Raw genomic sequence first — 21897 nt, 5'->3', positions numbered from 1 at the left:
TCCGCGTGATGTAATATTGGCATCAGCCGGCATCAAATCTTTAAAAAATATATAGCTATATCTCCTTCAGTTTTGATTATTGCTGTTTACAGTAATATGGCAAAATAGCTCAGCTGATACATGACATGTTTCTTCCTGCTCATAATGACATCCTAATTGGAAGGCGGCCACAAGGACAAGGTCAAGGTTATTTACAAGTTATGAGATCATCTTTGCAAAAGTAGGACATATTTTTCACAAAATAAGTCAGCTTCTGAATGGAATGCGGTGAAAAGGGCAACGAGGCAAAAAAGGAGGACAGGGCTTGGAAGGAAGGAATGATGGATTTTCGGGTTCCAAAAAATGAAATGAAAAGGACGAATGGCAATTCGCAGTAACCTCAAGCGCGCCCGATGTGTTGTTGTGGCAACGGACGGACTCACCCTCTCGATCTTGTCCAGCCACTCTTTATTCTGCGCCAGCTCGGCCATGAAGGTCTGGTGCTTCAGCCACTTCTTGTGAAGCTTCTGCGCGTCGTCGCGGTTTCCGTCCCTCGCCATCAGCATTTTCTCGCTCACCCAGTCGCCCAGCTGAGGACGAGGAGGAAGACCGTCTCGTGAGCCTCATCCGTCAATCAATCAATCAACCAACCAACCAATCAATCATTGACACTGGCATTTTGACATCTTGTGGCAGCTTGGTAAGTAACAAGGAACTATGTTGAAATGAATTGAGGCCATCATGTACGTGCAAATGTTCACTATTCGCCCTACGGCTACGGATAAATTGTACAAATAATACATCAATAACCAACACAAAGCCAAATATAAGAAAAAGGTAAACAAAGTATTTATTAAAATTGATACAGTATCTGTCTATAAAGTGTTATCATAATAATTTTGTGATTTCTTTCTTTAAAAGTGTCTTTTCATGCCTTTCTGTATAACATGTTTTTTTTTTTTTGTTTTTTTTTAATGTTAGGCCTGGAACGGATTTATTGCATTTCCATTCATTTCAATGGGAATCATGACCTTGAATTAAAAACGTACAAACGGGGCCGTGAAACCTTTTCCGTTTGGAATCGGAGGTTCCGCTGTGTTTTGGAATTTGGGAGCTTTGTTGTCAATAGTTTACAGAAGAAAAAAAATCCTTTTATGATTTGCCTTTAAAAAGCCAATTCACATCAACGGATCGTAATCAACTCTTACGGTAATTTATTGATAATTGGCCACGAAATGACTTTTAAAAAGTGTACATCCTTAACACAAACAAAAACATTTTAATGAAGTAAAAACATACAGTATATAAGTAGAAAAGTTGACTGTTAATCACTTGTCGTTTTTTTTTTTAAATAATAATGCTCCCCTGTTATGCAAAACAATAAAAGGATCGGGCAAAAATGTAACCGTTACGTAACAAAGTCCATCGAACTGATCCATGAGCGCCTCACGAACACAAGTTGAGTCGACACAAGCAAATACATATTTTGTGATCGCAAGTCACTTCTCCCCCCCCCTCCCACACTGCAGTAACACACAGACAAGGTCATACACACACACACACACACACACACGCATGTAATGTACAGTCAACCATCACACACACGCACACACGTCGATTGTCGAGCAGGCAAGAAGTGCCACGCAGTGTACACGTACACACACGTACACACGCACACACAGACGGCATCGCGGTCTCCCGGCAACAACATCCGCACATCCGCATGCAGCATCGCCTCCAAGTCAAACGGGCTTTTACCGGCGACGCTCCTCAGCGGCGACGGCCCGAGGAGGATGAAGAGGAGCAAAAGGAGGGGGGGCGGGGGTCCATCATTAGGATGCGCATCCGAGCCAGATATATATATATAAATATCTAAAAAATTCTAAATATAAAAATCGTCCTGCATCCATCTCCTCCCCCCGCCCCCTTTTCCAAAACAATAAAATGGCAGACGGCCTGAGATGATGCGCTGGCGCCTCCCACCTTCATTGAGGGAGGGGGTTGGGGGCGGAGGGCTTACCGGACGTGGCTGATAATGGAGGAGGTGCAGTGTGTGTGTGTGTGTTTTCTTTAAAATGGACACACACGCACGCACAGCGCCGCTGCAGTTGCCATCGGATAACGCCGAGCGGAGATGCTCGTCCCTATCGTGCGGTGGCAGGGGGTTGTTCTGCTCGCCCCACCCCAACTCGTGAGGTTAAGCGGCTAAGAAAATGGATGGATCGATGGATAAGTGAACTTACTTTTGGCCAGCAGTGGATTTAAAATGATGAAACTTGCTGTGGACTTGCGGAATATTCCAAATTTTTCAGAGGGGGTTCATGTCACGTGTGAGCCCGAGCGGACTGAACTAAAACCGGAAGGACATGACTGAAGTCAATGAAGTCAAACTTTGCTGTTCTTCCTTTTTTCAAAAGACAAACTTTTCAAATATGTAAAAAGTCAAACTTTTTGAAAGGTCCGCTTCCGTCCAAAAACATTTTTTGCCACTTTAAAAGGTGTTGAAATGTGATTTTCTTTGATGGCGAAGTCCATGTTGTTTGTCAATTTTGTCGCAAAAGAGAAAGATAAACGCACGCATAATAAGACTTGCAAAATGGCTGGATGAAATTATCCTACCAATCATTAAAAAAAGAGACATCAACAATTCTACACAGTTCATTTTATGTGTTTTCATGTGCCCACCATTGAGACCTGTTGTGTAAAAGTCGCATATCGATATCTTATTTAAGGAATGTAGCAAATTCACATCTATTTTGTTTTTCCTCTAATGTGTCGTATTTACCTCATATTTCATTTTATTTTCACCTCAATTGTGGCGTACTTCCATTCCATTTAATGGTGGGGACGCATACTGAAGGGAGAAATAAAAATATCCTTCTGAATTCACATTTCTTGAAAAATGTTTCCTCGCCATACAACCATCCTGTGAAAAGGTGTACGGTATTTATAGCGAGTGGAGTCCAGTCCTCTTCATGTGCTAAATGAATAATGAGGAGCAACACTCGTCAATAATTAAGCCGAGCTTTAAGGGTGCAGAAGTGGAAAGTGCGACGCAAATGTACATTTACAGCTCATTTGTCTTTTTGCTGTTTTATTATTATTATTATTATTATTTATGCTGCGCACCAGTAGAAAATGGTGGTGATGATCTGATCAGAACCCATCAGGACCAAGCATGTGACGACGTTTTCTTTTCTGATTCAACAACTTCTGTGACTGGTGTGATGGGGCACATCCTTTTGTTCATCATGTTTGGATTTTTGATCGTTGTCTTGTCTTGTTCGGGGGGGGGGGGGGGGGGAAATCAAACCATTTTTGCCAAAGTCGCCAAATCCCAAATAGCGTGATTGTATTTTTTTTTTTTTTTGGGGGGGGTGAACAAGTGACATTTTCTGTGACTAGTGTGGCGCATTAAAGTCCAACTTTTGGGAGTTGGTTTTGTGTGACCTTGGTGGTGCATTTGGATTCATCTTTTTCTTGACAAAATGCCATAATTTCCGGCCTATAAACCACAACTTTTTTCACACGCTTTCAACGTTGCGGTCTATCCGGTGATGTGGCTAATTTGTGCATTTTTCCTAACGGCCACAAGGGGGCACTCGAGCGGAAGAGGTAAGACTGAGACCGGTGGAATATATGTGCCGAGGAAGTGACTTGTACCTGTCCGGCCCTGTTAGCGCTGCAGTAGCACGTTACTGCCGTGTCTCTGTGATTTTTACCGGTATGTTTTTTTGTTTTGTTTTTTTAACGTGCCCTGTTAGCACGGGGCTAGCGTTAAACTCTCTGTGTACCGTCTTTCTTTGTAAATATCTCGTGTGTCAATGTGGGCACTTGCGGCTTTTACACAGGGGTGGGTTATGTATGTACCAAATGGTATTTCCTTTACGAATGTACTGGGTGAGGCTTATAACCTGGTGCGCTGTGTAGGCCGGGAATTACGGTAGATTATTTATTATCAGATGAAACTAATGCGACACATTTACGGCAAACTTTTTTTCCGAACCGACGACTGATATGGATCACCTGTGACGCTAACCCTTATTTTTAAAAATGCCATAATAGTTATTTGAATCATTCCTGTTTTGTTTCAAAATCCTGAATCAAACTAAAATAAATAAATAAAGATGATTTGAAAGCAATTTCTTGCATACATACATACTGTGGAATTTTATTATTATGGTTTCTTTGAGCTTCTCATGTGACCGCCGTCGTCCATTGGACTCCATCTTTTTGTAACCAACGGACTTTGATTTGTGATTGGATTTGATTTATTATCTCATAATTATTCAGACGGTAAACACGGTTTGTGACGTCAAACTTGGAATTTTTTGTGCGCCGACAAAACAGACGTTGTTGGCAAGCTCGTCGCCCAAATGGGACCCGACAAAAGGTTGAAAAGAAATCTGTCAGGGGGCGTGGCCAGACCACCAGCCATATAACAAGCCAGCCTCGTGGCTTATTACTTATTACTTATTACGGCACGTCGCTTGCACGTGACAAAATCAAGCGTGGTCTTTGACGTACTCACCTCGTGACAGTCCTGCAGGAACCTCTGCAGAGCCCACTGGTCGTTGAGTTTTTCCAACCACTGCTGGGCCTGCTCCCGGTTCTTGTTGCCCCTGAACCCAACGCACGAGCACAAGGTAACGCGCCCTCGTTACTATGTTATTACCGCAATTATTGGCTGAACTGCAGGATTTGGAGAAAAGACACAAGCAAATATTCTGAGCAGTTACAACTACAAATAATAATTGTGGCATCAATACCGCAGTTGCATCTTCATTAGAATTAAGTTAATTCACGTTAAAAATCATGGAAAATACATATTGTACGTCCTGCTTGGTATGGTGGGAATAGGAACAGAATGCCCCTGCCCTGCCCCCCATCTCACGACCCACTCAGACCTGCCCCCACCACGTAGACGCGCGCACACACACACGGGCGTGTGTGCAGTCCACAATCAGACAGATTTCACGGGCAGGTGTCAGTTTTGTTCGGGCTGCAAACGCTTCTCGTTATTATGTGGCCAGAAAAGCGCGACAGCTGCACTCGCTCGTGCGGACACAAAATATGCTGCTGCAATATGGAGACAAAAACACTATTTGGTCACTTGCAAATGAAATGTTCAAAAGATTTTACATCTGAGTTCAACGATACGGCGCAATAAGTCATTCAACTTTGAAAATGCAAACAATGAACCGAAAAGTGCCTTTGGTGTCCTTGTCAGAATTATCATCGAAAATTAACAACATTAAAAATGGACAAACATTTCCACATGTACTTTTACAATTTGAAGTCTCTTTTTTATTTTTTTCCATTGGCTGTACATTTTCGCACGTCTCATATGTTATTCTGTTGTTGTTTTCTGAGCCGCTTATCCTCACGGGGGTGGCGGGAATGCTGGAGCCAATCCCAGCTGTCGTTGGGAAAGGGGCGGACGGGCGACACCCTCACCCGGTTGCCGTTCGCCCTCACATTCACACCGACGGGCAATTTAGATTCGTGATTTTGGGATGTGGCAGGATAGCGGAGTGCCCGGAGAAAAGCCACGCAAGCAAAACACAGGCGGGGGCGGGATTTGAACCCCCGGTCCTCAGAACCGCGAGGCAGACGCTTGCCTCAGTCTCCCACCGTGCCGGCCCGCAAAAAGCTTTTATAGCTTGGAAAAGGACTTGCGCACCGTCGGCCGGGTTTCGTACCTGCTGGCGAGCGCGTCGACCCGCTGGCGTATGCGCTCCGAGTAGATGTTGTTCTGGCTGATGAGGCTCTCGCCGGCCTCGATGACGGCCTTGATGCGGTGCAGGTTGAGCTCCATGGTGGTGGTGAAGTCCTTGTGCTTCTTGACCGCGGCCTCCACCGTCTCCACGGTGTCGGGGAGCTCCACGTGGGCCAGCGCCGACTCCTTCGGGACACGCGGAAAACGCTTTTTGGTACCGCTTTGTTTGAGTCCAACTTTTTTGGGAACTAATGAGCTACACTTGTCCAATTTTTGGAGGAAAAGAAAAACACGTTGGCTGCGGTGCATTTGAATCCATTTTTTGTTTTTTTGTGAACAAAAGGCTTTGACGGTACGTTGACGGTCCAGCGTACTGAGTTGAATTTGGATTTTTTTTCCAGACCGGACGTTCTCCGCCGATTCCCAGCGATCATTGACGTTCACTAGCGTTCAAACGACGGTCTTCTGGCGCTATCCCGGCGACTACCGACGTTTCCTGGAACGCTGCCCACGACGTCATGGTGTGACGGGGCCTTAACATTTCAAATTCAAATCCCGGTGGCACTAATCTCCCCGTCATCAGTGCTCGGCGTCAAACCTTTTACAAGCAAATGCCTTCCACAAATGACTTTTTGTGTCGCGCATTTGAATCCGACCGGATTTGCCATCTCGCGCGACTGCCGTGGCGTGGCGTGGCGTGGCGTGGCGTGGCGTGACGTGACGTGACGTGACGCCCCCCCCACCGCCCCCGGCCTCCCCCCGCCCCGCCCCGCCACGAGGCATCCCTCACCTGGTTGTTGAGGAAGGACTCGGCCTGTTTGACGTCGCGCAGGAACAGTGGAAGATGTGCGCCTGCACCAGGACCTCGCGCCGACCCTCCCACATCTCCAGCAGCTTGTTCCAGCCCACGTCCAACTTGTGCAGCCACTGCTGCAGGGCGGCCTGCGGGAGAGGCGCCTCCTCCGACTCCAGGAGCTCGTTCATGGCCTGCAGACGCTCGTAGTCCTCCTCGTATCTGTTTTGCCAACAGTGGACTTTGGTTTGGATGCTCTGTGGCCGGCGTAGTGTATCGGAATCGTATGAATTATTGTAAATTTGTGTCAAAACAAACGAACGATTGTGGTGCAACTTTTTGCGAGCCGAGTATTTCGTGTGTGAACAAAAAGATGCATCGTGATGCATTTGGTTTGCGGGCCAAGTCGGCGGTACCGACCGTCCAATCTCCTCCTTGAGCGCGGCATGTTTGTTGATGAGCCTCTCGGCTTCCTCCAGGTCGTTGGGCAACTGATCCGAGGTGGCGGCCGTCTGGGTTTGGACCAGCCAGGTCAGGAACAGGTCCAGGTCCTGAGGAGATGTCAGGACATTGTTTCATAACACAGAATTTCTGATAAGAGGAGCAGCGTCGTCGTTGACTACTTTTTGACTCTTTGGATGATTGATTGCTAGTCATTGTGTTTATTTCCATTGTGAAGGTTTTCCAAGGATCATTTTAATGATATGACACAACTTGCGCACTCGTCTGCCTGTGAGCGACCGAGCACGAGGTCAACTTTTTTTTTTTTTTTTTTTTTACTTTGTGGATGATTTCAAGTCATTTGGGTGCAAAAGTAGTACGCATCAGACGACTCACACGAGCAAAACAAACTGGAATTTCGTCCTCATTGAGAACACCTTTCATCGGCTGAGGGGCTTCCTCAAATCATGAAATGGGTTTTGATTTTGGAGTCAGTGTCACGAGCGCCTCCTGCTAACCTGGATGAAGCTCTGCAGCCTGCCGGCCACCATCAGCGAATCCTCGCAGGCCTGCAAGGTGCGTTTAAGCTCCTCCCACTCCACGCTGATGCCGTCGAAGGGAAGCAGGACCTCCGTGGCCCGGCTGGCGTGGGCGGTGGCCAGGTACTCCGCTTCCTCCTGCATCAGCGCGGACAAAAAAAACGGCGACATTCCCGTCATTTCTCTACTTCTTCTTCGACATCACTAATGACAAGATGACATTTGTGGGAAATACACAAAATCTTTCCTTTTGGGGGCAAATGTAGAATACAACCCAAATATAAAATACAATTCTTCTCAGGAATACATGATTATTTTCAGAAATATACGGCTTGCGGTCAAACATTGTAAAATGTATCTTCAGAAAAATACATTTCAATGAAATTTGCAGTATTTTTGAAAATACTAAACTTTTTTTCAATAAATGTGACTTATTTTAGAATGACTATTAATTGAATAATTTTTTTTTGCATTTTTTCAGAAATCTGAATTTTATGGAAATAAAAATATATATATTTTTAACAAATGTACAATTTTCTTTAAAAAAATATACAACTTTGTTTCAGTAACATAGAGCACAACTTACAGAAATACGCAAATTTGGGACTTTTCCCAGAACATTTTCTGAAAATCTTACTTCCTTTGGGGTAAATGTACTACTTTTTTTTTTTTTTCAGATATATAAAACTTTTACACAACAAGAATAAATATTGGACTTTTGTTTTTAAATATAGGACTTTTTAACAAACCTGCTCTTTAATATTTCAGAATTCCAGTAGGCCTGCCTGACATTTTGAGTAGTATGTGTTTTGTTTGGTCTTTTCCTGACTTTTTATCTTTTCATAACGTTTCCAAATAATAATAATAATAATTAGAAATGTAGGAGTTTTCGGAAGATCCCCCCCTCCCAGGTTCCTGCATTTATCTCCATCACGGCTGACCTGTAGGTGCACCAGTTTGGGCTCCAGCACGGCCAGCGCCCCCTCCATGGTGGAGAGGCGGCGCTGCAGAGCCAGGACCCCCCCCAGGTCGCTGCCGGCGTACTGCGTGGCGTCGATGGATTTGCGCTTCTCTTGAATCTGAGACTTGATCTCGCCGCACTCCAGCAGGTAGTTCTGAAGACGCTGCATCCTGTTCAGCTGATCCTTCTTGTGCTCCACCAGACCCACGATGCTGTTCCACCTGCCAATCGACCAACCGAGCCTCACTCACTAATGCAGAGTCGTACGAAATCTATATTTCCAGATTACTGGTAACCTTTCAGTGCTCAGTGAGTCTCCATCCTTTATTTGTACGGTTTTATGTCTCAAAAGTAATTTGGGGTGAAAATGGCTGTCTGTTGTCGTACAATACTTGGCAAATAAAGATGATTGTGATCCCCATCAATTTCCTCCCCAAAAAAACCCCCCAAAACTCGAGATGATTGCTTCGCTCATCTTCATCCTACTCGAGTTTTTCCACGTCATAGCTCCATCCTGCTTCTCATTCTTCCCCATCTTGGGCGATTCTACGAGTTCTACGTTGGACCTTTAAGCTGCTTTCGCGACAGTACCTGGAGTTCAGGTGGTCCTGACAGCCTCGGACCTCCGTGGAGGACGGATGTCCTCCGTCCAGAAGCTGCTGGACTATCTGGTTGACGTCAAGGATCCTCCCCATCAGGCTGTTCATCTCCTGGTCCAGGGATTCGAACCTGCGACGCAAAAAAATGCGAAATACTACAGCTGGGCTATGCTCCTGTTTTGTTTGACTCTTCCTGGTGCACAGAAGCAAAGTGTCCCAGAATAAAAGCCCCCCTCCCATTCCAGGACCATGACCCAGAACTGCAAACGTGTTCATGGGGAGTCCCCACCCCCACCTGTGCGCCACCACCTCCCCGTCCTCCAGCTTCTCCGGGATCTCCATCTTGTTCAGCCACTGCTCCTTCTCGTCTATCCACAGCTCGCAGGCGTTGACCTCGCTGAACATGCGGTAGACGGCCAGGGCGTCGTGGAGCCACTGCTGGCGGAGGACGCCCACCTCCACCACCTCCGTGTACAGCTGCTCCACCTCCACCATCCGAACCGGCACCTCCTGCAGAAAACGGCAAGGAGGAGCAACCACTCTTGCGTCGCTGAAAAATCGATTTTCCGCGAAGACGAGATTTTCTTCCACGGCTCCCAACCACTTCCTCGCTCTTCCCTCACCTCGTGTCTTTCAGAAACAAAATCCTGTCTCACCTTCAACTTCTCAGCAATAAAAGTCAACTTGTCCTTATCAGAACCAAAACCACGCTTTGGAAAGTAGGCAGCTTCACCCTCAAAATTGACAATTGCTGTCTTCCTTTCCTTTCCCGTCAGGTTGAGGGTCTGAGTGACACCCTTGACAACGCTCTCGCATTTCACTCCCATAGAAATAACGTGAAACAACAACAACAACAACAACAATTCTGTTCCAGTTCTGTTTGTCCCCTCCCCACCCCACCACTATTCTGGTCCAGATCCTTGGCACTACCCACATTGACTACTGTCATTTCTTCTCCAAAAACCTCTCCATGAACTCCAACCGGTTCAGAACTCTGTCAGCCCGTCAGTCCAACCCTCCCACCCTCATCTGACAACAACTCCATTTGGCTCCCACTTCCACGTCGAATCCAATACAAAATTATATGGCAGGCGTTCAGTGGCCGTCCCCACGACTTGCCCGACCGCCTTGACTTCGGTACTTCAGCACCTTGGGAAGCGGAACTTCCCGCCATTTAGGTGAGAAAATTGAGTTTGAAATGTTTTGTAAAATTAGCTCCGTGCGTATTTCAGCGCCACCCACCTCTTGCTCCCGGTAGCGCAGCGGCAGGGCCCCCATGTGTTTGCGCAGAGCCACCACGTGCAGCCGGTGCTTGTCGATGTCCTCGCTGACGCCTCGGTGCTTCTTCAGTAGCGAGCGCGTCGAGTACTCGTCGTGGCCGAAGTCGTCGCTGGACACCAGGCGGTAAGAGTCCTGCAGCCACACCACCAGGTCATCCGTCTCGGTGGAGAACTGGAAGAAGTTGACCGCCTCCTGTAGGTGGCCGAGGCGCCGGGCCGCCTGTTCCTCCAGCCGGGTCCACTCGTCGGTCACGTCCAGGATGCGCTCCTGGATGCCCGCCGTGCCCAAACTCTTCTCATCCAGGATCTGCTGACCGCGCTGGACGGTCACCTGCCGACGTTCCCACATTATCACACTGAGACGTTCGGTTTATGGGTTTACGGGTTTGGCTCTGAAATCTGGCAAAAGGTTTCAAGCTTGAAGTCGTTGTCAGGGTGTCAAGACAGGATTGGGGTGACAAAGGTCAGAGGTGTCGAAATCAGGGTTTCATGTAGAGTTGCCAGCCTGGGGTGTGAACTTCAAATTAGTCTGGTTTTGGGTTCTAGGTAAGAGTTGCAAGACTGTGACAACGCTTTTGTTCTCAATTTAGGTTTGCGTCATGTTTTCACACGAGGGCTAGGATTTCAAGACTAGTTTCACGTTTGAAATGATGGTTTTGGACCTGTGTTAGTGTTTGAAACAAGTCCGGATTTGGGTTTCAAGACCAGGTTTAAGTCTCACACACAAACCTCCAGCAAGGCACGGTGGGCCATGAGTTCCCCGGCAAGGGTCTTATGTTTCTGGAGTAACTTGAGCACGCTACTCAGGTCTTTGCCATAACCCTGAGCTTCCAGGATGGAGCTCTTCTCCCGGATCCAGGACTCGGACTCCTCCAATTCCTGTTTGGCGAACACATTTTAGCATTTTTGGGACGTCACCGTAGAATCTGAGCTTCTGTCTCAAGACCTGGAAGAAGGCCCACAGCTGCCTGGACTCCTCCAGCTCGGAGCGCCGCTTGGCCGCCAACTCCTTCAGTTCCTCAAGGCAGGATGAGACGTGATTGACCCTGTTACAGATCACTTGCGGATCGCACGGCTGGTAACCTAGCAGACGTCGACAACAAGGCGGCCACTCACGTGACTGGCAATCATCATTTCCGGGAAAATGAACGCACGTATACCCTCGATGCTGGTGAACTTGAGCGCGGCGGCATTCAGCGTTTCCACCCTGTCGGCCTGCACCCCGATGTCGGCCTCCTGCAGGCTGTGCTTCTGCAGCAGGTCGTCCACCTCCAGAAGATGCTTCCCGAAATCCTTGGACAGCAGCTGGGCCTGCGAGGTGGGCAACATCAAGCGCATGGACCGATTTTTAATTCAGGTTCGAGACAAAAAGAGTGGGCAAAGTGTGGCCCCAAGCCCCGTTCATAAATAATACATTCTTGAATTTAATCAAATCATTATTTCCAATTTTAAATCATGAAATCAAATTAGTCAGATAAAAGCTGACATTACACTTTTCTTTTTCATTTTTTGTTCAATTTTTTCCTGCAATGTAATTGGCTAGCGGACAATTCAGGCTGTACTGCTGGGATTGGCGGCACCATGGCAACGACCATAGTGAGGATAAGCGGTATGGGAAATGAATGAAAGTAGTTTGTTCATTTACTGTATATAAAATAAAAAGTACTAAGATGAAAATTTGAAGATTTATCACTTATTTTTTTATTCATTGAATAATTGGTTATAGAAATATTTAATTGTTTAATATTCAGAATCAGAATCCGCTTTATTGGCATTTGCCAGTAGTAAACATTTGAAAGTAAAACCCACAAAAAAAAAAAAAAAAAAAAGGAAATAAGTGTGGGATCAGGTAAAAAACAAAAAGTGAGATAAGTGGAGCTTTACACGAATAACAGGAAATGTTTGACACAAAAAAAAAAAAAAAAAGCATCCGAGTCGATGATTTTGGCCATTGTACACCGTCGGCTACCTGCATGTCCTCCATCCAGTCAATCATGTAGACCATGTCCTGAAAGGTCTTCTGCAGGGTCAGGTTCTTCTCCAGCCGGGTCCGCCTCCCCGCCACCAGCTCCTTCAGCAGACTCCACTGGCCCAGGATGTTCTCCTGGCGGGCCGAGATGCGGCGAATGTCGTAGTAGCTCCCGACTTCCATCTCGGCGGCCAACTCCACCACCGCGCCGATCCGTTCCTGGTACGAGGCGATGTCCGCCTCGATGGCCTCGTGCTTCTTCATGGCCGCCTCAACCGCGGGGAGGTCGTAGCCAAAGTTGTCCTGGAAGGCGCAGAGAACATCATTTTGGACCTGATACCCTAACACTCCCCCTTTTTCTAGGACACGAGCAAGTGTCCCATCTCGGGATTGAGTGTTTGAACTGACTTTTGAATGTAAACTCAAACAGAAAGACGGTACACGGAAAGAGATTAACGCTAGCGCTAACAGGGCCGGTTAAAATAAAACATACCGCTAAATATCGCGGAGACACGGCAGCGACAGGCTAGCGCAGCGCTAACAGGGCCGGTAAAAGTCACTTCCTCGGCACATACATTCCGCCGGTCTCATTCTTACCTTTTCCGCTCGAGCGCCCCCCTCGCGTCCGTTAGAAAAAAAAAATGCAAAAATGAGCCGCAATCAGCGCATAAAGCGCAGGGTTGAAAACGTGCGAAAAAAGTCGCGGCTCGCAGGCCGGAAATGACGGTAACGGTGTGACATCGAGAATCCTCCGGCCCGAACCTGCGACACGAGCCTCTGGTTCTCGTTGAGCCACGCTTGTCTCATGGTGGTCTTGTGGTCAAAGCGCTGAGCCAGCAGCTCCAGCTTCTCCTGGCGAATCAGCTCCTTGCGCAGGGCCACGCCCCTCTCGTGCTCTGCCTTTTCCAGCCGCTCCCACGCCTGGGGGGGGGGGGGCGAAATGAGGCTGAGCGCGAAAAGGACTTCAAACGGGTGCGTTGGATGCAAGAGCACCTTGTTGATGTCGGAGATGAGCTTCCCGTCGCGAGGCACGAAGGCTTTTTGGTTGTTGGCTCTCAGTTTGCTTTGGATGGTGAAGAGAAGGACCTCCAGGTTGCCCTTCTCCTGGAACCTACAAGCAGTGACAGGAGATGAGCGAGGCCTTTCCCGCCGACTTAAGTTCAGAAGTACACGGACGCCGTTCCCTTTACTTGGCGTTAGCCAAAGTCTACGGATTGCAGTCGGCCCAAAAAAAAAAAAAAAAAAAAAAAGCTTCACCGCCGAACAAGCTGAAAAGGTTAGTCGGCATAGTTATGCGCCTCCAAATTGAAAATAGCAGCAGAAGTGGATCAGTTACAAGCAGCAGGCGTGAAGTCTCAAGACTACCAAGATGGCTGCTGTGCAAGCGACACTCAACAATCGGGTTATTCAGCTGCATTGGGACTGAGCTGTCCATTTTTTTTTTTAAATCTTATGAAACAGGGGTGTCAAACTCATTTTTGTCCCGGGCCATGTCGTAGTTACAATGTCCCTTATAGCGCCGTTGTGACTGTGTGGTTTTCAGAGCACGGGAGGTGATGCACGTGATTTGCTTCCGCGGGCCACGTAAAATGATTTAGGGGGCTGGATCTGGCCCCCGGGCCGAGAGTTTGACACCCGTGCGATGAATTGCGACGTCTCGGCTAATCGCAGATGAATACAGTTGGAAGTAACACCCGCATTTTTATGCACGAGCTCCTTAATAATACCTCCTAATTGCTTCTTGCATGTCGGGAGGCGTCTCTCTCATTTCAGAGAAAGTTTCATTTTTAGGGACGGGGCTCGCATTAGTACCACGCGCATGCTTGTTGGAGGTGTTTGGAGGTTCTCCAATGTAAAAGTCACTTTTAGATGGCGTATCTCCTTCTAGCGAGTAGACGGGAAGACGCGGTTGGACTGACTTGACGGGCTTCTCGACGGTGCAGTAGGTGGTGAAGGCCTGCAGCTGCTGCTGAACGCCCGTCAGCGAGTTGGCGAACTTCCGGTTGGCGACGACGCCGACGGTCTTCTCGATCCAGCCCAGCAGATCGGACGCCAGCGCCTCGTATCGGCCCACCAGCTTCTCGGCCTCGATGCAGTTGTCCAGGACCTGGCGGCGGAAAAGACGAGCGGTCGGATGCGAAAGAAAAGTATTTGGAACGGGGAGGAAAGTATCGCCACTCGGGAGGTACTTTGCCAACTCTTTTGCCCTCCACGATAAGAGCCTTCATTTTGGAGAAGTAGTGGTAGTACGACACCACATAAGTGATGATGGACTTTTCGTCGGGGTTCTCCGTGTTTACGTCTGCACACACAGAAAGGTCACCCGCGTTATTTCGGAGATCACCTCCGAGCGAACGAGGTCCGGCGGTCACCCTCGGGGTCCAGCAGCTTGGTGAGGCCCAGGTTCTGCTCGGCGACGTTGAAGGCCTGCTGCAGGTTGTGAGTGGCGTTGGATCTCGTCAGCTTGTGGAACTCGATCAGATCCGGTCTGGAGTCGACGGGAAGTTAAGTCGCTCACTCTCAAAGGAGAGGAGGGCTCGCTCACTTTTTAACGTTTGGCAAAATTCAAATAATACGTTTTTTTTTTTTTTTTTTTTTTGGGGGGGGGGGGGGACTCAATTATTGATCCGAGGAAGCCTTACTTTGAGAGGGACCTTCATTTGTTATTTATTAAAAAAAATATATATACTATTTTGGAGAACGAATGAATGTGGAACGCAGGCTGGATGAAACTAATTGCGATAATCTCAATATGGATGCGCAACGAAGAACGTCAGAATCTGATCGCAAAAAATATCCTGTGCTTTTATTCGCAAAAATATTGACAATTTAATCAGATAAATAACACCTATCTACACATCTTTTTCTATTTAGATTTATATCTGAAAATAATTTTATTTCACGATTAAAAAATACATTGCGCATTTTTTTCAATCTTTACAAGTGAAAAATACAAATTGAATTCGTATGAATGAAATAAGAAAAGGCAACAGATTTCTATTTTTTCACGATTGCAAATATATTATCTCTTCACTGTACTGTTTTTTCACACATAAAATAGTCATTCATTCATTTTACGAGCCGCTTATCCTCACAAGAGTCGCGGGAGTACCGGAGCCCATCCCAGCTGTCATCGGGCAGGACGCGGGGTACACCCTGAATTGGTCGCCCGTCAATCGCAAAGCACACAAAGACAGACGGCAGTCACACCTACGTGCAATTTAGAGTCTCCAATGAATGTTGCATGTTTTTGGGTTGTGGGAGGAAACCGGCAGAAAAGCCACGCAGGCACGGGGAGACCCTGAACTGGTCGCCAGCCAATGGCAAGGCACGGGGAGACAAACAGCTGCACTCACAGTCACACCTTGGGGCAATTTAGAGTTTCCAAATAATGTTGCATGTTTTTGGGGGGTGGGAGGAAAGCGGCGTGCCCACCCGGAGAAAAGCCACACTTGCAGGCACGGGGGAGAACACGCAAACCCCACACAGGTTAGAGTCGGGATTCAAACCCCCGTTCCTCAGAACCCTGAGGCCAATGCAATAACAAGTTGCTCCACTTTTCCACCCAGATAAAATATATTAGATATCATTCCATAGAAAAACAAACGTAAAATGAATTAAAAAAAAAAAATACAATAAAACAAAGCTATCTTGGCGAAATGTCACCCTTAAAAGCGTTTATATTTCGGTGATCAGATCCATTATTTTGCTAAGAATCGATTTTTGTGGGATCAGTTTCTATTTCAAGTTTAGGAAAGGAAACTTAGCTGAAATGTTCATTAAGAAACAAAAAGCAAAAAAGTCCACCTGTGTCTGTGAATGAGAGCGTTGAAGGCGAGGCCGTCCCTCCAGCAGCTGGTGAAGTTCTGGATGTTCACCTCTGGATACCTGCGACGCAAAAAAAAAAAAAACCCGAATGAGAACGCGCGACAGAAGGCTGCGAGGTGGACTTGGGACTCACCCGGCGGTCTTCATCTGGCACCAGAGCAGCAGAGCGTCCTTGGCCGAGCGGGTCTCCCTGTTGTCCGCCGTGGCGATCTTGATCACCTGGATCTGGACAAAACAACGCAGCAAAACAACAACATGACGATGACGCCGGACCTTCACTGGTTCTTAAACTCAAACACACAAACAATGCAAGTTTGAAAGTTTGAAAAGCGCTGCAGTTCCAAGTGCATCATCGGTACGACGACACGGCGTTCCATCACCAAGACACGCAAACATGCTGGTTTATTATTTCGTATATTGAGGGGGCATAACGTTGACCACTCAGCCAAACATTCTTATTTGATAATTGTCAGGTGCTGATGTGCGACGGCGTGACCTCATCACCCTGAGCGCCGCGGCTATGTTGACATTTTTGCCTTTGGAAATGATGGTGCTGAATATGGCGCATCAAAAAAAAAATGTCTTTTGCTTTTGGAACGTCGAGCCGCCAACTCCTTGGCTAATAAATTCAGTGACGGGAATTCTTCTTATGTTTATTGACCCCCGCTGTGATGTCGCAATTCTGAATATGTCGCTCACAGATATGTCTGATGATTGAATTTGCCACAATGGAAACAGACCACAACTTTGATTGGCATTTAGGACATGAAAGAGCCAATTTGCCTTCAAATCTTTGACACACATTCTGTTGACTGATTTTATCCTGCATAAAAAAAAAAAAAACATATTTTCCATTATTTCTCACCTTCTCGAACAGCCAAAGGGGCGCGCGGCTATTTGGTTTGGACCTCGTGGCAAGTTCTCCTCGTTGTCGGCGACATGTTTGGGCCACTCGGCTCCTTCGTGTTCGCTCGATACGATCGGAAGCGTGCGCCTATTTACTGTACACGCGTGCAGTATAAATAACTATAATAACTATAAATAACTTGGAGTCGCCGCCGCCTCCTTCGTCAAAGTGCCCAACGAGCCGACTACTTTTAGCGCAGCGAGGAAAGGAGAAGTGGCGGAAGAAAAGAGCTGCAAGGAAATATGCGGTAAATTATGCACGTATGGACCCGCGAATGGCTATGCATGTTGTTGTTGTTGTTGAAATGCAGTACATACGTAAATATTTTATAGCTATAGATATAGAATACAATGTACTATCATACAGTACTTGACATTGTTTTGCACACTGTAGCATATCGGTAGTTGTGTATAGGTTCATTCCTTCATTTATGTTACATACTACTAGTAATATTAACGATAGAATTTTTTTTTTTTTTTTTTTAAATAGTGACATGACATGACAACATTGATTGGACACTCTAAATTGCCCCTAGGTGTGATTGTGAGTGCGGCTGTTTGTCTCGATGTGCCCTCCGATTGGCTGGCGACCAGTTCAGGGTGTGGCCCGCCTCCTGCCCGTTGACACCCGGGATAGGCTCCGGCACTCTGTTGTGAGGATAAGCAGCTAAGAAAATGGATGGTTGGATCTTTCATTTGTATTATATCATAATTGAATTTTTCATTCAGTTAATGACTTGTGGAATGTAGTACATAAAAATGTATTTTACAAAAGTTTTTTTTATTTCTACACGACTTTATCATGATCCTAAAACTGAGCTAAAACTTCTGCGGACACGGCGGGCGCAGTTTGCGTGTTTTTTTTTTCCCCCCGTCCGTGCCCTCGTGGGTTTTCTCCGGGTGCTCCAGTTTCCTCCCCCATCCCAACAACACATCGAAGCGTGAACGGTTGTTTATGTCTAGCTGCCCTGCGACTGGCTGGCGACCGGTTGCGTCGAACGCCGCTACGAAAGGCTCCAGACCTCCCGTGACTCTCGTGTGGATGAGGGGCTCAAAAAACGGACGGGTGGATAATCAGTTCTCTTTGCATTGATGAAAGATTTTGTTTCACCCCTTGATTTTATTTTCAATTTACATTCATTCAGTTGATCTGGATTATGATTCAACAGTTGTTGTAGTTGCATGTTTGAAATGAACACAAATACATAAATGGGCATAATTTGGCCCGGTGGCTGCTTCGTGCCTGATAATAGGAAAAAAGGTCCACGCGGCTCATGACATGAGTCCACCTCACATGGGAATAGAAAAGCCCCCCACGGACCCCCCGAGACCATAGGGAGGCCCCGCTTGGGTCCAGATGATGCCGTTAAGTATGTGGAACCGACGTCGAAGAAAGAAAGAAAGAAAGAAAGAAGAAAGAAAGAAAGAAGCTCGGGTCTCTCCCGGACCACCCGGCATCACTCTCATGCAAATTTGGTGGCACAGCCTGGTAGGAGTTGTCATGACATCAAGTGAAAGTGGATTTTCAAACTAAAAGAGGGACTGGGGGGGGGGGGGGAATACATAAATATAAATCAAATAATATGAAATCAAAACTGTGTTATTTCAATGCTAAATGTATTCGTTTTAAGTATCAGCAGCACTGGCTCCCAGTCCTGATGACCGAGGTTCCAATCCCGGCCCCGCCTGCGTGACTTTTCTCCGGTTGGGCACTCCGCTTTCCTCCCACGTCCCCAAAACATGCAACATTCATTGGACACGCCTAAATTGCCCGTAGGTGTGAGTGTCGTTTGTCTGCATGCGCCCTGCGACTGGCTCCTGCCAAGAACTCCTGTGATACTTGTGAGGATAAGCGGTTCAGAAAATCTAGGGATGTTGGAAGTATCCTTCTAGTTATATATTATTTTTTTTTAAATAGATGCAACATATAAAATGCAATCAAATTTAAAAAATAAAAATGGCCCATAATTTTCCATTTTTCTTGCTTTTTATTTTGCACATTTGATGTATTGTAGCTTTGAAAATATCCATTTATGACAAAATAGAAAAAGAATGAATACAAAGGAAATATCAATAAGAAGACAACATCTCCTTTTTCCATTTTTGTTTTTCCACATTTGATCTATGCGTGGTATCTTTTTCTATTAAGCTCCAAAATAATACAAATAATGATGATTAAAAAACATCTGCTTTTTTTTTTCCATTCATTGATTGATTCATTTTCTGTACCGCTTATCCTCACTAGAATCATGGGAGTGCTGGAGCCTGTCCCAGCTATTTTAGGATTATACCCCTGAACTACTCGCCAGCATATATATATATATATATATATTTTTTTTTTTTTTTTTGGGGGGGGGGGTGTTTATAAACATAAACGCAAATAAATAGTGTGTGTCTTTGACGCTTTCCATTGTGTGAAGCTTTGAAAAACCCCCGCCAGCTGTGATTGACATTCATGAAATAGCAAGCTCATTATTTTCATTTGGGGGGGGTCGGGGACAGTCTTGAGGCAATAAATTCAGCTCAGCCTGGGGGCACCACATGGCCGCTCACTATTATTGGGGAGGGTGAGGGTGAGGGTGGGGGTGGGGGTGGGGGTGGGGGTGGGGGATTGTGTATTTGTGCATCTGGCCTTTCCTACGGGGGAGGGTTCACCTCCAGTCTGGAGGGCAGCCGCGGACATAGATCAAAGCGGAACGTGAATCCCAAATTTAACTAGATGTGTAATTTTGGTGAACGGCGGATTTCAGCTCGCTAAAGCTACGGCTTTTTAAATGCTAACAACGTTATCAGTTGGTTCGCTCTTTGGTTAAAAATACTTTTAATCCCCACACCGAATGAAATCTGATGATGACTTGGAATATGCTCTGTGCTAGCATACTACAGTAACTGTTAGCATGTTAGAATCGTACCCTCTAGCGAGTTAGCAGTTTAGTCACACAACTGGACTTTAAAAAAAAAAAAAAAGCGCAATAATATATTGTTGAGATATTTCCCTGTGGTTGGTCCACACTGAATGTTCAGACATCACATTAGCAATGGCATTGTATTACAACATATTTCATAGGTTGGTAGATTTTAGAATGCTAGCTGTTAGCATGTTGGTATTTTAGACCGATTAGCATTTTAAAATAGTGGTAACGTACAAAGTATAACAGATAATGCTGATAGATCTACCCAAGTGCAATACCTCGTCTAGTTGCTACTTTGTTAGCATTCCTAACTATGTTAGCATAGTTAGCTTTTGGGTCTCCAGCATATCTGGTGGATTTTTTTTTTTGTGTGTGCGTGTGCTACCTGGAAGCGGAGGATGATGGTCCAGATGAGCCCCAACGTGAGGCGGTGGTTCCCGTCCACAATGTCGTGTGAGCCCACATTCTCCAGGTGGACCCTCTGCTCTTTGAGGAACTGCAGGGCTTTGTCCACATTCTCCAGGGAGTGGATCCGCATGCGGCCCCGCGTGGGCTTTGGCTGGAAGGCCGCCGAAATGTCAATAAAATATCGGCACTTGCCTCCAACCCCGACGTTACGATGTCATCGAGTCTCATTGTTGCTTTCCAAGCATTTTATTTAGTCTCGTGAGCATTTTTAAACTAGTTGTGGGTTTTTTTTTCCTTTTGGAGGGACGTTTCTGCGTGAGATCATTGAGAGAAAATCTGGTCAAAAAACTAAACAGTATGGATGAAGAATTATTTATCAAAATATCTGCTAGACCAGGGATTATCAACCTTTTTGAGGCTGAGGGCTACTGCGTGAGAACTGATTTTACGAAGGGCTACATGACTTGTTTGCAGCAAACTTCATATTTCATTATACATACATAAAATATTTTCATTTTTTTGTATGATGTGACATTACAGGTGCTTTAAAATTTTTAATGACATAAGCAAGTCAGATTCAAAATTTGAAGTTGTGGTATTTTTAGAACATGCCTCGCGGGCTACCATAGGCCCACGGGCACCATGTTGGTGACCCCTGTGCTAGACCTTTTGGTTTGAACTGCTAAACTACTTGGGAAGCCCTTTCTCCAATTGTCTGACAGGTTTTGGTTAAAGATATTAACCAATTAGCTCCTAAAGGCCCAGAATTTTAGTGGCAGGGAGCAAATCCAACGACGACGGATGTCATGTTGCTAATAATATTTCTCATAAGTAAAGGATGGACGTATGGTTCACGGTTTGCTTGAATGCTCGATATTAGCATACAAGCCATTTCCAGTATCAGCATTACGGTAGCATTGTTAGCATTTTCAAATCTCTTTGGACTGAAGACACAACAAATTGCCATTTTGCCACATGTTAGCATATTAGCATCAGTGCTGATGCTCTCACCAGCAGCTCCCCACTGAGGACCTCCAGGAGCCGCGTGAGCATGTAGCCGTCGCGGAGGTCATTGTAGAGGTCAGAGATGCGGCAGGACACTCGGGCAAGGTGGGAGTTGACCCACTTGGTGAACGTCTTCTTCTGGACAGCGTCTCGCTCCTCTGAGGGGATTCGTTGTGGACAATAATTCAACGTATAAGGCTCATTTGAACAGTTTACATCAATTATATTTGTAGATTCAGATACAGACAACTTTAACTCGCTGAGACAATTTGCAAGATTATTTTCAAAAAATGGTTTCTTGTAATTTTTTTTTAACTTTTCCAGTGTGGGAGGGTTTAAAATCAGAAAAAAAGGCCACAGTCCTCGCAACCTCAGTCCAACGGTTCCGATTACCTGCCAGCGCTTTGATCCGGGAGCACTCAAACAGCTTGGCGCTGGTGCACTCTGTTTCCCAGAATGCCGAGCTGACGGGCCGGTTCTTGTTGTTGAGCTGCCGCTGAGCGTCGGCGTTGTCCAGATCCGGCGAGGCATTCGCCATAGCGCCCCCGACGCCCTGAT

General features: G+C 46.3%; 1 protein-coding gene across 1 annotated transcript in view; it reads right to left on the bottom strand.

Moving 5' to 3' along the window:
* LOC133504582 (spectrin beta chain, non-erythrocytic 4-like) overlaps positions 1–21897 on the bottom strand; it is a 51795-nt gene that overhangs the window by 21186 nt on the left and 8712 nt on the right. Inside the window, 25 exon segments of the mRNA XM_061826978.1 lie at positions 423–569; positions 4511–4601; positions 5682–5884; positions 6489–6535; positions 6538–6713; positions 6912–7042; positions 7451–7609; positions 8413–8653; positions 9024–9161; positions 9327–9541; positions 10274–10642; positions 11041–11190; positions 11258–11394; positions 11472–11622; positions 12281–12583; positions 13043–13201; positions 13274–13391; positions 14200–14387; positions 14470–14582; positions 14653–14768; positions 16088–16168; positions 16242–16333; positions 20312–20485; positions 21346–21497; positions 21733–21892. Coding sequence (XP_061682962.1) covers positions 423–569; positions 4511–4601; positions 5682–5884; positions 6489–6535; positions 6538–6713; positions 6912–7042; positions 7451–7609; positions 8413–8653; positions 9024–9161; positions 9327–9541; positions 10274–10642; positions 11041–11190; positions 11258–11394; positions 11472–11622; positions 12281–12583; positions 13043–13201; positions 13274–13391; positions 14200–14387; positions 14470–14582; positions 14653–14768; positions 16088–16168; positions 16242–16333; positions 20312–20485; positions 21346–21497; positions 21733–21877 — 3996 coding nt within the window. The 5' untranslated portion in view covers positions 21878–21892.

This window comes from Syngnathoides biaculeatus, chromosome 8 (genome assembly GCF_019802595.1).
Source record: "Syngnathoides biaculeatus isolate LvHL_M chromosome 8, ASM1980259v1, whole genome shotgun sequence".
Lineage (NCBI taxonomy): Eukaryota > Metazoa > Chordata > Actinopteri > Syngnathiformes > Syngnathidae > Syngnathoides > Syngnathoides biaculeatus.
The sequence above is the reverse complement of the archived record's forward strand: the minus strand, read 5'-3'. Positions and strand labels throughout refer to the sequence as shown.